General features: G+C 36.1%; 1 protein-coding gene across 1 annotated transcript; it reads left to right on the forward strand.

Moving 5' to 3' along the window:
* The first annotated feature begins 4,821 nt into the window (after positions 1 to 4,821).
* Positions 4,822 to 13,624, forward strand: LOC140791372 (putative SWI/SNF-related matrix-associated actin-dependent regulator of chromatin subfamily A member 3-like 1). Its single transcript, XM_073141912.1, has 3 exons — positions 4,822 to 6,394; positions 7,098 to 7,404; positions 12,445 to 13,624. Exons 1-3 carry the CDS (start codon positions 4,958 to 4,960, stop codon positions 13,254 to 13,256), a joined length of 2,556 nt encoding a protein of 851 aa, XP_072998013.1. The 5' UTR covers positions 4,822 to 4,957; the 3' UTR covers positions 13,257 to 13,624.
* Positions 13,625 to 15,132: the final 1,508 nt, after the last annotated feature.

Below are 15,132 nucleotides of genomic sequence, written 5' to 3' on the forward strand. Positions count from 1 at the left end.
ATCAATTGATCATGATAGCATCTCCATGTTTGGATTTTTGACAAAGGGTGGAGGAGGCAGCGTAGTGTGTGCGTGATCATCTTGCCCTAGGATGTTCCTGGGGGAGGTGTAGAGTTCCTTTCCCTTGCGCAAACAAATGTCTCCCCTTCTTCTCTCCTTCGTGCCGCCATGGATCTAGTTGTTGGTGTCATCACAGAGATGCGCCAAGAAAGGTGGCTCTAATGCCAAATCATTGCGACCTAATCCCAAATCAATACCAAACTTGGAAGGAGAAATGATAGATAGGCTTGGGTAGGGCTTTTGGTTAGGATTGATCTACTTTCTATGGGTAGATCAAAGGTTAGAATAGTTTCAAGGAAAGTGGAGATCGTTGTGGAGGTGATAATGGTAGTGGAGTGGAGTTTTATATAGCGCAAAAGGGAGTAAAATGTCTTGGGGAAGTTGTGGGGTAGTTATGTGAATTGTTAGGTTAATGGAGATAAACTTTGGTCGCTAGAGGATAAAGATGAATAGCTTAGGAATTAGTTAGGCTTATAGAAGAGGAGGGAGAATGAGGCTACCTACCAAAAGGAGGGTCCTCAGAGTGAGGAGGGAGAAGCGATGGAGTTGTAATCTCAGCCGTTAGTTGAATCTCAGAGTGGGTACCGAGGGGGAGAGAAGGAGGGAGAAGGATGGCTAAGCCTAAATGCAAAACAAATGTTCAAATATTTAATAATACTAAAGTGACTGTCATTCACACATTTAGAGGCTAGCCATACATCTAAAAATAATAATTAAACTCTAATATGAAATAACCCAATCGTTAGAAGTTCAAACAGTTGTTCGGCATTAGAACACCTATGCTACTCTTCTGCGCTCTGGCTATGATGTTCAAACGCTAGGCTGGCCATTCAAATGCCTAAACCCTAGACTTGAATTCTTAGGACTTATTCCAGTGACAAGCTAACTACTCAACAATCTATAAACTACTATAATCCATAAGCAAGAAACTACTTCCTAATCATGAACTGCAACAAGGACGCCCTAGGAAAGAGAGATCTTGACATCCACCTCTTACAATCTAAAACAAGTGAGGAAATATTCTAATTAAAGTCCTTTGTGATTTTCATTAATTCTGTTTCACCAACATAATAAGGGAATTGCTAAATAACCTACATGTGGTTGATTCCCCTATAGGGGCGGCTTTGAAGACTATTTAGCAAAGCTAAATTCTCACCATGGAAGACCCATCGTAGTTTTCCATGTACACCACCTTAACCAAAATAACCTTCATGAAATAGTAAATGATAAAAAAATCGATCGCTTTATCACAGCCCCCCTTCGAAGTTGTGTTCGTCCAGCATAAAATGTCCCTCTCGGGGAGGAGGCTGCGAGGCCAATGGGAGAGGAAGGACATGCTTGGCTAGAGAAAAGGCCAATGAGAGTCAACCAAGCTCCCTCAAAGTTGAGAGAATGGAAGCTTGAGTGCTTATGGAGATGAGTGTATTGCTCTCTTTCCATAGAGCCCATGTTAGGAGGCTAAAAAGTTACTCCTCACTGTTATAGTTTATCTAGGCTTTGTCTTTTATATATTCTTTTTGTATGAAACTAAAACTATGTGCACTATAGTGCTCATGTTTAACAAGCCAATATAACAGTACAAGTGTCACAAATTATATTGATATAAAATATCATGCTTTTGCACTATATGATCTTATTTAGTTAGAGAATAAGTGGCTTTTGCAATATAAGACCTTGTGCATAAAATTTTTTAAGGTTAATTTTATGCACATCTCTTAAATATAAATTAGGTACATCTACTTATATTTTATTGTTTGATTGTAAAACATAATGTTTACCTTGAATAAGTTTAGGGCAATTTATACCATAAACTAAATTTATTTATTATTTTGCCTTACTACTCATTTTAAGTTTTCTTTGCAGCTTCACTCATACTTTTTAAAAAATATCAAAATTACCCTTGCACCAACTTTGAGGATATCTTTTTGCATTAAATGCATAGAGATATTATTTGTAAAATATGAAAAATCTAATTATCTCTTCGCTGGCAGGAAAAATTAAAATATTTTATGAATATTATTTTTGTAACCCTTCTCCAAATTATAAATCATCCAAAACCCTTATTATCTTCCTTATTAGTGAGAGCTCTCACATTCTTGAACCCATCTTTGTCTCCAGCTAATAGAACTAGTGCACATAGCCGGGGCTTCCCCGTCTTTCACCGAGGAATCGGAGAGCGGAGAGTGTGAAGTTTATGCAAGTCACTTCCTTATTTTTATTTTCCATTTTATAATGTTAAGGTTTTTGTTGATGAATTGGTTTGCTTAAGAGAAAAAATAGGCTGGTTGGAAGAGGTATTCTCTTTAGATGGGATTGGAAATTCTTTAAGATTTTGGATATATGTCCATTCACTTGTCAATTTTACATATGAATGACTTTTTTTCATAAATTATAGAAGTCATTATATTGTGCTTTTACATTGAAACATAAATGGTCAGAGTAATATTTAATATTTGTTTGTATTGTATTATATTATTCTATTACATTTGACAATTTTGATAAAAATAATTATTTTCTATACTTAAGCTAATTTTATATATTCTAAGGTTGTGATTGTTTATGTTTTTTACTAGCTACTTCATAGTTAAATACTATGAAACCCATAGATAGTATCTTCGCAATTCATAATTAGCATCTTTGGAATCCAAAGATACTAACTATGGAATCTGAAGACACTAACTATGGAATCTATCATTAATAAGTTTTTAGACCGGTATTACTTAAGTTATTTTTTTATTCTAAATTTGTGAATAATGCTTTGATTGGTTTGTTTATTATGCAGTTATTCTATCTTTTTTATGGGGTCCATTCATAAGAAAAATTGACCAAAGAATTTAAATACAGAAAATAAATATCGATTACAAAAAGAGGAAAATGTTGAAGGTTCTCAAAAACTCTCAACTGTGGTTTCACATTGCTTTCCTAGAAAGATTGTGTATACAACATTTTGAAAAATATCTATAGATTAGTAGTTGTTGAACACAAATATTTCATAATACAACTTCATTATTCTATATATTCCTAATTGTCTCAAATACAACTTTTCACAAAATTAGTTTTCACTACAACAAATTAATATGTGGGCTTAATTCCTCTAGTACTCTTTTTTTATAGGTATAACAACAAATAGTTTTCTTGAAGGTGGTACGTTGAAGCAGACTAACATGAAAATGTCATACAAAATTTAATAAATAAAGAATCCATAATTATTGACTATAAAATCTGACATTAATATATACAAAATCTCAAAATATGAACTATGAAGACCAGTTAGTATAGAATCCATACTAAATAACTATGGAATTTATAATTTTTTATTATGGAGTTCATAGTTAATAACTACAAAATCTATAATTATACTAGCACCTGATTTTATAATAACTTCAAACTCATTTTATTAAAATAAGAACTAATCAAGCATAAACCTAAAACAATATATGAATATATAGATATAAAATAGAAGGCAATAGAAACAAAATGGGAATCTATATCTATAAGTAGACCGACAAATAAAACTTTAAGAAAATTAGAATGTTGTGATGAGTATAAGAGCTGATGGTGCAGCAGACACTTGGTTATTTGCATCACTAGGATTGTTTGGCAAGATGTTACATTATGCCCCACTTTTGTATATTTTGAGCATCTCTTCCTTATTATCTTCGTATTCTCATCTTAAAATAATATTGTTTTCTTTCATTTTCACGCCGATCTAACTATCACTAGTTGAGGTAGCAGTTTGATACTTGGGATTCTCCTTTCTAGCCAAAATTTTCTTAATAATGTTGGTAGAATAGAGTTAGAGTAAGTTGCTAAGTAGCTTTCTTTTGTAAAGTAATTATCACAATACTCATAAGGAAAGATACAAGTATAGAGAAAGTATAGAGAAAGTATGAAATAAGTATAGAGTAAGTATAGAGTTTGTTTTGGTGTAGGAGAATAAATAAATCTCCTCTCTCCTATCTCTCGTTAGTCATTACGAAGTTTTAATCAGAAAAAAGACAAAACAACATTTAATGTGTTGCTAATAGTGATTTAATCAATTTATGGTTAAATAAAGTCTTACCGTAACTTAAATGTAGAGAGATATCCTCAAAATTGGTATAAGGTCAATTTTGGTACTTTTTGAAAAGTTTAGGTGAGTTTGCAAAGAAAACTTAAAATGGTTAGTAAGGCAAAATTATAAAAAAATTTGATTTATAATACAAATCACTCATAAATTTATGCAAGAATTTGTGTTTAGTTATTAACTATGAATAAGTATGTTAATTATACTAAAAATTTTAATTAGAAAATGTACATAACTTTATCACACCATCTACCTGTGATAATATTTTGTAGATAATTTGTCATGTGATTTATTTTATATAAGATTTGACCAAAATATACATAAATGAGTTTTTAGTTGTAAAACGTATTTAAGGGAACCATAATTTATGAATAAGTATTCCTTATGTTCGAACCAAACGCCACCTTAATATTTCTACAGTATTAATATTTATCTATGAATTCAGAATCCCTTATTCATAGTTTATAGTCAAACATCACCGAATCTAGTATTATTAATATATATTAATATTTCCTACATGTTTATCTTAATTTTTTTTCTAACATAGAGTTGGAATAAGAAAAAGTACTCTTTTTTTTTTATCATGGATGAAAAATAAGTATAAAACTATCTATAAATTATCTATGAAGGCCTAAGCATTTCAAGAAACCAAGCCAAGTGCTTAAACGGATGAAATAAACCGTCTCTTCATTTCACTATATAGCATATAGTAATAGTATGTAGTCTTCTTCCTGCTTAGTTAGACCATAGTCACGACTCACGATCCTCGAACCCTCTTCTCTTCCTTCCAGACCCCACGCCGACCCTTTTCAAATCCTCTCCTTCCCTCCCATGAACGACGACGACGACGACGATGTCGGCTTCCCCGAATCCTCCTCCTCCTCCGCCGAGGCCGCTGATTCGTACCTCGTCGGTTTCGTCCTCGCCAACATCGTCGGCCTCCGGCACTACTCCGGCGCCGTGAGCGGCCGCGAGCTCGTCGGTCTCGTCCGGGAGCCCCTTAACCCCTTCGACCCCAACGCCATCAAAGTCCTCAACACCCGTTCGATACAAGTCGGTCACATCGAGCGCACCGTCGCTGCCGCCCTCGCGCCCCTTCTCGACTCCCGCGTCGTCGCCGCGGAAGGCATTGTCCCCAAACCCCCCAAATCCTCCAACTCTTTCCGCCTCCCCTGCCAAATCCACCTCTTTGCGCGCCTTGACGCCTTCGAGGTCGTGCGCGCCGCTGTCGCGGAGGGTGGGATGCAGTTGTTCGACGTGTCCGATCCGGAGTTCGGACTATCCGAGGCCGCCGTGGTCAAGGAGAGGGGGGGCAAGAGTGCGAGGAAGGTCGACGAGATCTTCGCTCTTGTGGGCCGGGACGAGGGGAAGATTACTCCGGCTGAGCCGCCGAAGGAGGTGATCCTTTCAGAGCTGTTCGACCACCAGAGGGAAGGTTTGGGATGGTTGGTTGGGAGGGAGAATTCTTGCGAGTTGCCGCCATTTTGGGAGGAGAAAGATGGGGGTTTTGTTAATGTGCTGACTAATTACAAGACTCACGAGCGGCCCAACCCATTGAGGGGTGGAATTTTTGCAGATGATATGGGATTGGGAAAGACATTGACTTTGCTTTCCTTGATCGCCACCAGTAGCAGATACCCTGTTCGACGTTATGCCAAAGAGATTTCTGGTGGTAGCGTTGAAGGAAAGATGAGATCTTGCAGTGCTACAACGTCGAGAAGCAGTAAGAAAGTTGGAAATTCACAAAAAAGACAGAAACTTGATGATGACGGTGAAGAAAATGAGGACGTTTCTGGCTCAAAGACGACCTTAATTGTATGCCCGCCTTCAGTGATCTCATCATGGATAACCCAATTGGAAGAGCATACTAGACCTGGTAGCTTGAAGGTGTACTTGTATCATGGAGTACGAACGAGGGATGAGGAGGAGCTTATGAAGTATGATATTGTATTTACGACATACAGTACATTGTCTGCAGATTTTGGGTATTCCTACCCACCAATACAGAAGATAAAGTGGTACAGAGTAATCCTGGATGAGGCTCATGTGATTAAGAATTTTGCAGCACAGCAGACGAAAGCTGTCATTGCTTTGAAGGCCGAGAGGAGATGGGTGGTCACTGGGACGCCAATTCAGAACAGCTCCTTTGATCTGTTTCCGCATATGGCTTTTCTGAGATTCGAGCCATTCTCAATTAAGAACTACTGGCTGAGCTTGGTGCAACGCCCTTTAGATCAAGGAAGTAAGAGTGGGTTGTCACGATTGCAAGTAAGTCTGCTTTGATCATCTCATATTCCTGGTTGACTATTTTATTTTTATTTCCCCGGGGTGGATGGGGTGGGGTTTGACATAGAAGAGAGCTGTCTCTAAGATATAAAATTCTGATGAACAAAGGGTGCTGAGATAATTCTACTATCTATTTTTAGAAAAGTAAAGCATAAGGAACCATAGACAAATGCAACCCAAAAATGTTTACAACCTTTTTGTGATTTGTCTAATAAAACATATACCTAGGAGGCTTAACCATCAACTAATGGTCTATTTGTCATTTGATTGTTGCATTATATAAGTTCACTATGATGTTAATCACTGCTTGCTTCCCTTCACCTTAGCTTCTATTATTCCAACTGTTGAATTTTCCCTATACATAGTTGGATTCATGATTAGTGCACACAAAGATAGGACAAGCAAAAGCTAAGAGCTGGATCTTTTATGCCCAATATTTATCCTTATCAACGCCTGATAAATCAATACCAATGTGGGAGGCAGTGCTATTGGGCACTGCTGCAGCCCGCTGCAGATAGCTGCAGAAAGCGAGCAACTACTGCCAGCCTTGTTATTTTGTTGTGAAACTTATCTTTTCAAAGGTATAGTATTATGTTTAAACATTAGAAAAGGACTTATAGGTGAAATTTTGTTAAAACTTGCTGTTTGCTTGCCATTTTAAATTGCTCTTTTTTTACTTGTCTAGGCCTTGCTTGGAGCAATCTCACTGCGAAGGACAAAAACTGCACAAAATGGGAAAAGTAACTTGGTTGTGCTGCCACCTAAAATAGTTGAAACATATTTTGTTGATCTTTCAGCTGAGGAACGTGAACGCTATGATGTGATGGAATCAGAAGCACAAAATACAGTGAGGGAGTATATGAACGCAGACACTGTGTTACACAATTATTCTACTGTCCTTCATATTATATTGCGGCTTCGTCAAATCTGTAATGATGTAGCATTGTGTCCTTCAGATATAACATCCTTACTACCATCCAATCATCTTGAAGGTAGTATGTTATTCATTTCAATTTTCACCTCTTAAAAGATATTATATCTTAATCTGATGTGAAATTATATTTTTCTTCTTGGGTAATTCCCTCAAAAGGTGGGCATATTGACATTTTTTTTTTCACCGAAATGTAATTTTTTTTCTTTTCATTAGTTAAAGCAGAATTGGTTGGAAAATTTGATGACCATCTGAAAGTTGAAAAGAATTAGATTGTTAAGACATTACTGGTGTTTATGCTGTCTAACATATTTTACTGCCTATGGCAAACTGAATTGATGTGCTTAATTATTAGAGCGATAACAATTAACATAACCATATCCTAAAAAACAGGTGTTTCTGTACTTTAGAAGATATTCTTATGTTGCTTCTTCTATTGGCCATGTAGCTAGAATTGCTATGAATGAAAGAGCAAAGAGACCAACAACACATTCTAGATTAGAGTTCTTGATTATACCTATTGATGTCATAATTGATTATATTCAGAATTTAGTTTGTTTTAGTTGTTGTTTTAATTTTTCAATTTACTTTAGTCATTTTTCATATTCTTTGGAATTACTGGCCATCTAGCTAGAATTACTGATGTTCTTCTTCCTTCACATGATTTAACTATGAGCATGAGACCCTCCAAAGTGGTCTAGTTATCCGAACTCTATTATTCATCGTCTTTCTTTCTGCTTCTTTCTTCCTTGTCTGCTTCTGTTAGCAATTTTCTGCACAAAACCTTAACCAAACCTCACCTAGACATGCACCTTGGTTTGTCCATCTAAAAGGGCTTGCCTGCTATCTTGATTCCTTTTTTTACAAAATTTCCTGTGGACATCTTTGATGTGCAGCAGACCGGACATTGAGGTATGAAATGCCAAATCCCAAGCAGTTGATTTCTCTGATTTTGCCATAGGAAACATTTCATCTACATTATCCTTCATCAAATAGTTTTGCATAGATGTTTTTTGTGCATAAAGATAACAAGTTGTGCAGTTTTCATGGACTGCTGAGCTTCTAGAGTGTATGAACTATCATATCTATATATTTCATATTTAAGTATACAATAGTTCCATTGAAGCTTATGAAGCAGAGTTTTACTAGGTTTTATCAAAGTTGTCACTAAGCATGTACAATTCTAGATACCAATATCTAACTTGCTTTATGATGGCATGTTAGCAACCTTTACCAGATAAAATTAGTTGTTTTGTGCTGTCGTGTTAGTCATCTCTACTTGAAATAATTATCTCAATTGTTGATTTCCTTTTCTTGAGAAATTTTTATTCATTCCTTGTAGTTAATTTTAGCAAATGTATTGCCACTTGATACATCCTTTAGATTCATCTGCAAGACATGTTACTGGATTTCTTAATATTTCTTTCTATAATTTCTCACTTTAGTATTCTGTTTGCAAATTGTCATCTTTGATGTTATTTATACTGCCACATTGTAGCATTCACTAGTTCTTTTATAACAGGAAGCCAGATAATGAATTCTTTTGGTGCATGTTGGTTTAGGTTTCTGAGTTCGGACAGTCAAGTAATATACTGTGAGGAGTTTAATGTTACGTAGAACAAGGATGTGCCTTGTTGATCATAAGCTGGCCTAATGGCCTAATAAAAAATTCCAGGAAGCTATGCATCGACCTGCTGATTTATCTTTTGTTGTTACTGTGTTGCATGATCACAAACTCTGATTGAGTTGGAAATTTTGAATGTAGAAAATTAGAAACTATTCTGAACATTTGTAGTTTGGAAATTCTAAATGTACAAAGAAATAGTCAAAAAAAAATGTCAAAAAGACAACCATGAGGTGGATGCGATGCTTGGGCTTAAGTGCAGGTATTGGATAATATGGGATCTTGGAAATGCTTGAGCAAAAATTGTTGTTTAGAATCTTTAGATCACCTTCTGAGAAAGAAACAAACAAGGAAAATGTATGATAGAAATCACAGTATGTCTTTCAAACAGAAGATGAGAAAAAAGTCCAGGAGGTCAAAAACTAGTCAGTGTAAGGTATTTGCAAAGTGGTTGTCACATGGAAGCCCAGTACTGAGGACTCAGGACACAATCTTTTTGAACCAATGTTGGTTCCTCTGCAACACTAGCCAGAAAATGCAAATAACTTGTCCCACAGTGGAATATTTAATGAGTAATTTTCTTTTGGAAAAATTAGTGAGCATTGCACAGTAACTTCAATAGCATGTTGGCTTAGGTTAGTAGCCTTATGGGGGGCACATCCTTATAAAAATGATTTCTACCATGACACTTGTAACAAGTGATAGCATAAAATAACATAAGAGTTCACTGATTGCAGCATGAAATTCGGATCGCATGATAGTATGACTTCTAATTTCACATTTCCAAAGAAAAGTAATTCAGTTTGTTCTGCATTAGTGAACTATTTGCTATCCATCTTTTTTCAGCAGGTGTGGACAAGTAGAACTCTAGGCCTTCAATTGGAGTTCAACTTACCTGCTCGTACTTTAGTGTTATGTTATAGGAATCATGTGATATGTTTAGTTCTTGAACTAGTGAGGAAGTTGGATATTCTCTAAAGTGAAGTAGGGCATCATCTAGTTTTTGAGAATAGAAAAGCTACAATTTTTCCTTTAAATATTGGCATCATGAATTCATTCTATTGTTCCATGCAAGGTTTCGAAAATCGGTATCAGGATCAGGATCGGACGTCTGGAAAAATAATATGTATCGGCCGTCCATATCAGATCGGACTATTTTAATTAAATAAAATTCTAAATATTATTTAAAAATATTGAGAAATTTAGAAAAACTTACAAGAAAATAAAAAAATAATAATTATTCATATATAAAGCCTAAAAAGCTCTTTTCCTCCCTATCCTTTAACTGTTAGTCTGTTATATCTTCTCTCTCTCTCTCTCTCTCTCTCTCTGCAGCAGCGCCAACCAGCTGGTTTTGGCCCCGATCGGGATCAGCTGAAATTGGGATCTATGGTTCCATGGATAACATGAGAAAGCATTGGTTTCTTATAGGGATATAACTATTTAAGTATTAGCTGCAAAAATGTGTGCCACTTGCCATGGGAGGGAGGGATCCTTGTATAAAACCATCTCCCTATTGCTGTCATTCACTTCAAATCCTAACCCTAAGCAGTTGGAACCCATGACTTTAGTAATGCTGTAGCAGTGGTGGCCTATTGAGCTACAATGACAATGTCCTCTTTCTCTCTAGAACATCTCTCTCTTCTTGCTCCTCATCCTCTCCTTTCTGTTTGACTCAATGCCAACAGCTCAAGAGGTTGTGTTAGTCAATCAGTTCCTTATGTTGCCCAGCATATACCATGGTGGCAAGCCCCCCTTATCGTGAATATTATATCCATGAATCCTAGTAAGTGGGATCGACCGTAGTCAATCTGGATCTTGGGCTGAAACCAATCTATTGATTTGTTCGGCCGATACTCTATCTGTTTTGGGTCGGGATCGGCCAGATCGACCAATCCCGCCCAAAATGAGTATGGATAAGAGAGAAAGAGAAGGGGAAAGAGAGAGAGAAAGAGAGGGAGCAACCGAGCAAGAGAGAGAGAGGAAGAGAGAGGGAATGAGGGGGTTTGTGGGTTGTGGCTGTAAGAGGTAGAGAGAAGAGAGCAGGGAAGAGAAGAGAGAGAGAAGTGGAGAACAAATAAAACATAAAAAATATGTTGAAGAGAGAGAGAGAGATGGTAGTCAGTGAGGGTGAGGGTGTGGGAGAGGATAAGGGTGAGAGAGAGAGAGTTAATAAGAGAGTTAGAAGGAGAGAGAGGTAGTGGGAGAGTTTAATAAGACTTAAGAAAGAGAGTTAGTGGGAGAGAGAGTTTAATAAAAGAGAGTTAGAAGGAGAGTTTAATAAGAGAGAATTAGTTGGTGACTAGGTAAGAATTTTTTATTTGTGCGGGAGAGGGAGAAAGAATGTGAGTGGTAGAAAGGGGGAGAGATAGAGATTGAGAAAATAGTATTTTTTTTAGTTTTTAGACTTTATATATAAATAATTTATATTTACATATTATTATTATTTTTTCTAAAAATTAGAATTTTTCTAAATTTTAAAAATTATTATAAAATACAGGCCGATACGCATCCTTTTTTTGGACGGCCGATCCCAATCCCGATTCCTATACTTGGAAGCTTGCTTATATCCTTGGATGCTTAGAACACAATATCTCGTTAAATTAAAATTTGATGCTGCTACTACCATGAATTAACATAAGGATGTAATTGATTAAAGTAGAGAAAATATGGTAATCCATTTGATATTTTGCAGGTAGCCAACTTAATTAAAAAGATTGAGTTGGAAGTCACTATTCTAAAAACTTGGTCATAGAAAGCTTAGTAGCCTGTTTAATTATTGTGTTCATGAGTTTGAGCGTTTTGGCAGCTAATTCAACAGTATGATCATTCGGATTTGACCATGTAGTAGAGTATCTTGTTTAAGAAATCATATTTAAGTGCCTGATATATAAAATAAGATGTAGTGACAATTATTAGTCATTTCTCATACAGATTCAAATAGGTATCAAGTCATTTAACCTTTTTTCTTCAAACTGATTATCTGTATTACTATTTTTCATAGTGAATTTAGAATATTTTTCTTCTGTCTTGTACTTGGAATATTTTCTTCTTCTCATTTCCTTTGTTATCTCTACTAGCCTTTAAGCAGGCAGTACTAGTTAGAATGTAAGAAAGTGATTAAATGAGGACTCAACCTTCATTGGTAAATTTCTCACATGGGTCTCAACATGTGTTGGCTGTCAACTATGTTATTGTCTTCTTTAGCGAGACTGGGAATAGCTCTCATGTAAACTCATTTCTGTGACTTACTTCAGAATTCAAACTCATTTCTGATCTTATCTTATTTTCTGTACACCAGGAAATGTTATCAAATCAGTCATTTCATTCTTTACTAAGGGCAATTGCCGCTTTCTAGACACATTTAGTTTGATGACTTCCAAGTTCCTTTCCAATATTAATTTTATGACTGCTCGTACTTCATGTTGTCATTTTTCTTGTTTGTCATGTAGTTATTCTAATAACTAAATGATACAGATGTCTCCAAGAACCCAGAGTTGCTGAAGAAATTAGCCTCATTGGTTGAGGATGGAGATGACTTTGATTGCCCTGTTTGCCTCTCTCCACCAACCAAAACTGTCATAACTTGCTGTGCTCACATATTTTGCCAGAACTGCATACTGAGAACCCTCAAGCACCATAATGCTTGTTGTCCAATATGTCGCCATCCGCTATCGAAATCAGATCTATTTCTAGCGCCAGAAATGCAATCTTCAGATGATGATGAGTGTAAACCTCTTCTTTCCAATAGACCCATCTCTTCAAAGGTATCTACCTTATTGAAACTTCTACTGGCGTCAAAGAAACAGGACCCATCAATGAAGTCGGTTGTTTTCTCTCAGTTCAAGAAGATGCTAATCTTGCTTGAGCAACCACTGAAGGATGCAGGGTTTTGTATCCTTCGATTAGATGGCTCAATGAGCATGAAAAAGAGGTTTGAAGTGATCAATGAATTCAGTAGGGTTGGTCCTGATGCACCAACTGTCCTACTGGGAAGCCTTAGGGCTGCAGGGGCTGGCATAAATCTGACGGCAGCATCAAGGGTATACCTGTTGGAACCATGGTGGAACCCTGGTGTTGAGGAACAGGCAATGGACAGGGTTCACCGAATTGGGCAGCAGAAGGAAGTGAGGGTGGTTCGGCTGATAGTATCGGGTAGCATCGAGGAGAGAATCCTAGAGCTGCAGGAAAGGAAGAAAAGATTGGCAACTGGTGCATTTGGAAGGAAGGTAGCCAAGGAACAGAAGCAGATGCGTGTTGAAGATCTTCGCATTATGATGCGGCTGTGAGTTCCACCTAATATTTTTTGGAGCATGTCTTTTCTGTAAGGCTCAAAGTACGAGTACATGCGGTTGTATATTTTGAAGTGTACTGGTACATGCATGGATAAACTTTGAAGCTTATAGGTACATACATTTGTATATATTGAGGCTTATAGGTTCATGCATGTGTATATTTTGAGCTTATTTGCATGCATGTATAATGTATTCATTTTGCAGCTGATTACATGCATGTCTATTTTGGAGCTTATTGGTGCATGCATGTGTATAGAAGTTATATAAACTTTTATACTTGCTATAGCCCCTTGTTGTAAAGCATGCAGCCATCCTCTATGCACAATGTTGTTAGTATCTATCTAGTTTTGCCTTCTAGTGTTGATTATTATGCACTTGAAGTATATACTGTGGATCAAGCAGATGTGCTCTTCTTTGTAATTTCTGGTCTGAGAATTTACAAATTTATGAAATACTTAAATAATCTCACCTGGTATAATGGTTTTGCTACTAGTACCTATCAATATTATCTCAATATTGAGATCTCTATCTTTTTACTTCAAAACATGGGTTCTGGGCCTAATATTAACATTTGCTGATGTTTATTTTACCATTTTTCAGAAGAAAACGAAAAAGAAAACATAAAGCAATATCAGAATTGACTATCAGTTTAATCCAAGAAAAGCTTTCAAACCAAGAGTTTGCCTACAGCATACACTTAAAAAGATATTCCTTTTGCTATGTTAATTGGTCTACTAATCTTTTAACACATGCATGTCATCAGTACATTTGTGATGAAGATTTCGAATGATTAAAATTTACAAATACTATTCTCCACCAGCTTAAAATTTTAGAATAAATGGTGAATTAACAGCGATAATTGATGCTGAGATTTGAGAGAGGTATGGAAATTCTTGGAGCATGTCTTTTTAACACATGCATGTCATCAGCTTAAAAATAAAGAGTAATATTTCCCAAAGATCTTCCTGGTTTCCACCACTTACTAGACTCTCCAGAACTTTGGTACTTTTATAGGTCGTAAGAGTAATGATATAATTTCCCATAGACCGATGCTTTAACCAATTTATCTCTATATTTTTCCCATCACTCAAAATGTGAAGCACATGTACAATGTGCAGATTTTCACAGACAGCCATCAATTTTGGAAAATTATGAACTTTTATCCTGACCCTTATTACATTGTCTTCTTCTTCTCCTTCAGGTGACTTTATACGCTGCTATCCCTTTCAATCTTCTGACAGTCCAAGGAGGAGAAACTCAAAACACATGTGAAACTTTTGGCTTGCATAGATAGGAAGTTTCTCTACTGTCAATTATTTTGCTGATAAAATAGGAAGCGGTGCGATCGAACCAAGATTGATTAAAGTCAGGCTCCGATCAAGTTTGGCTTGAAAATTAATTTTGAGCCTAGGATCGATGATCAAGCTTATTAGCTCAATGAACTCCCAAATTGACCTCAATTCCTCAATGAGCCACTTAATAATAGTAACTTTGACAAAATTCCAACTAAGTTTGACATCAAGCTTGAGTTGACCTGCGTGAAATTTTATTTCAATGTTGAGCTTATCAAGGTTGAATTGAGTCAAGCTAAAATATGTGTTCAAACTTTTCACATATTCATATAATAAAAGCACACAAATCCATACATACATATACATAAATCGATATATATATATATATATATATATATATATATATTCAGCCATAGCTGACCATTCAAGCAAATGTAGAAGAGCTCAATGTTACATCTCATTCATAGTCCTAAATATAAAATTAATATAATATGGAATATATTAGACTGAGTTTAGTAGCTAAAGGGTAAGTATATCTTTTCCTGCCAGTATCCAATTCCTCCACATATAGATTAAAA

The sequence above is a fragment of the Typha latifolia genome, chromosome 6, assembly GCF_019914945.1.
Source record: "Typha latifolia isolate L0001 chromosome 6, TyphaL0001v2, whole genome shotgun sequence".
Classification (NCBI taxonomy): Eukaryota; Viridiplantae; Streptophyta; class Magnoliopsida; order Poales; family Typhaceae; genus Typha; species Typha latifolia.

Excerpts from the sequence above, each read along its gene's own strand:
- LOC140791372 (XM_073141912.1), top strand. The coding sequence starts at position 4,958 with ATGAACGACGACGACGACGACGATGTCGGCTTCCCCGAATCCTCCTCC. Across the intron at positions 6,395-7,097 it reads GTGGGTTGTCACGATTGCAA|GCCTTGCTTGGAGCAATCTC; the intron begins GTAAGTCTGCTT and ends TTACTTGTCTAG. Across the intron at positions 7,405-12,444 it reads ACCATCCAATCATCTTGAAG|ATGTCTCCAAGAACCCAGAG; the intron begins GTAGTATGTTAT and ends TAAATGATACAG.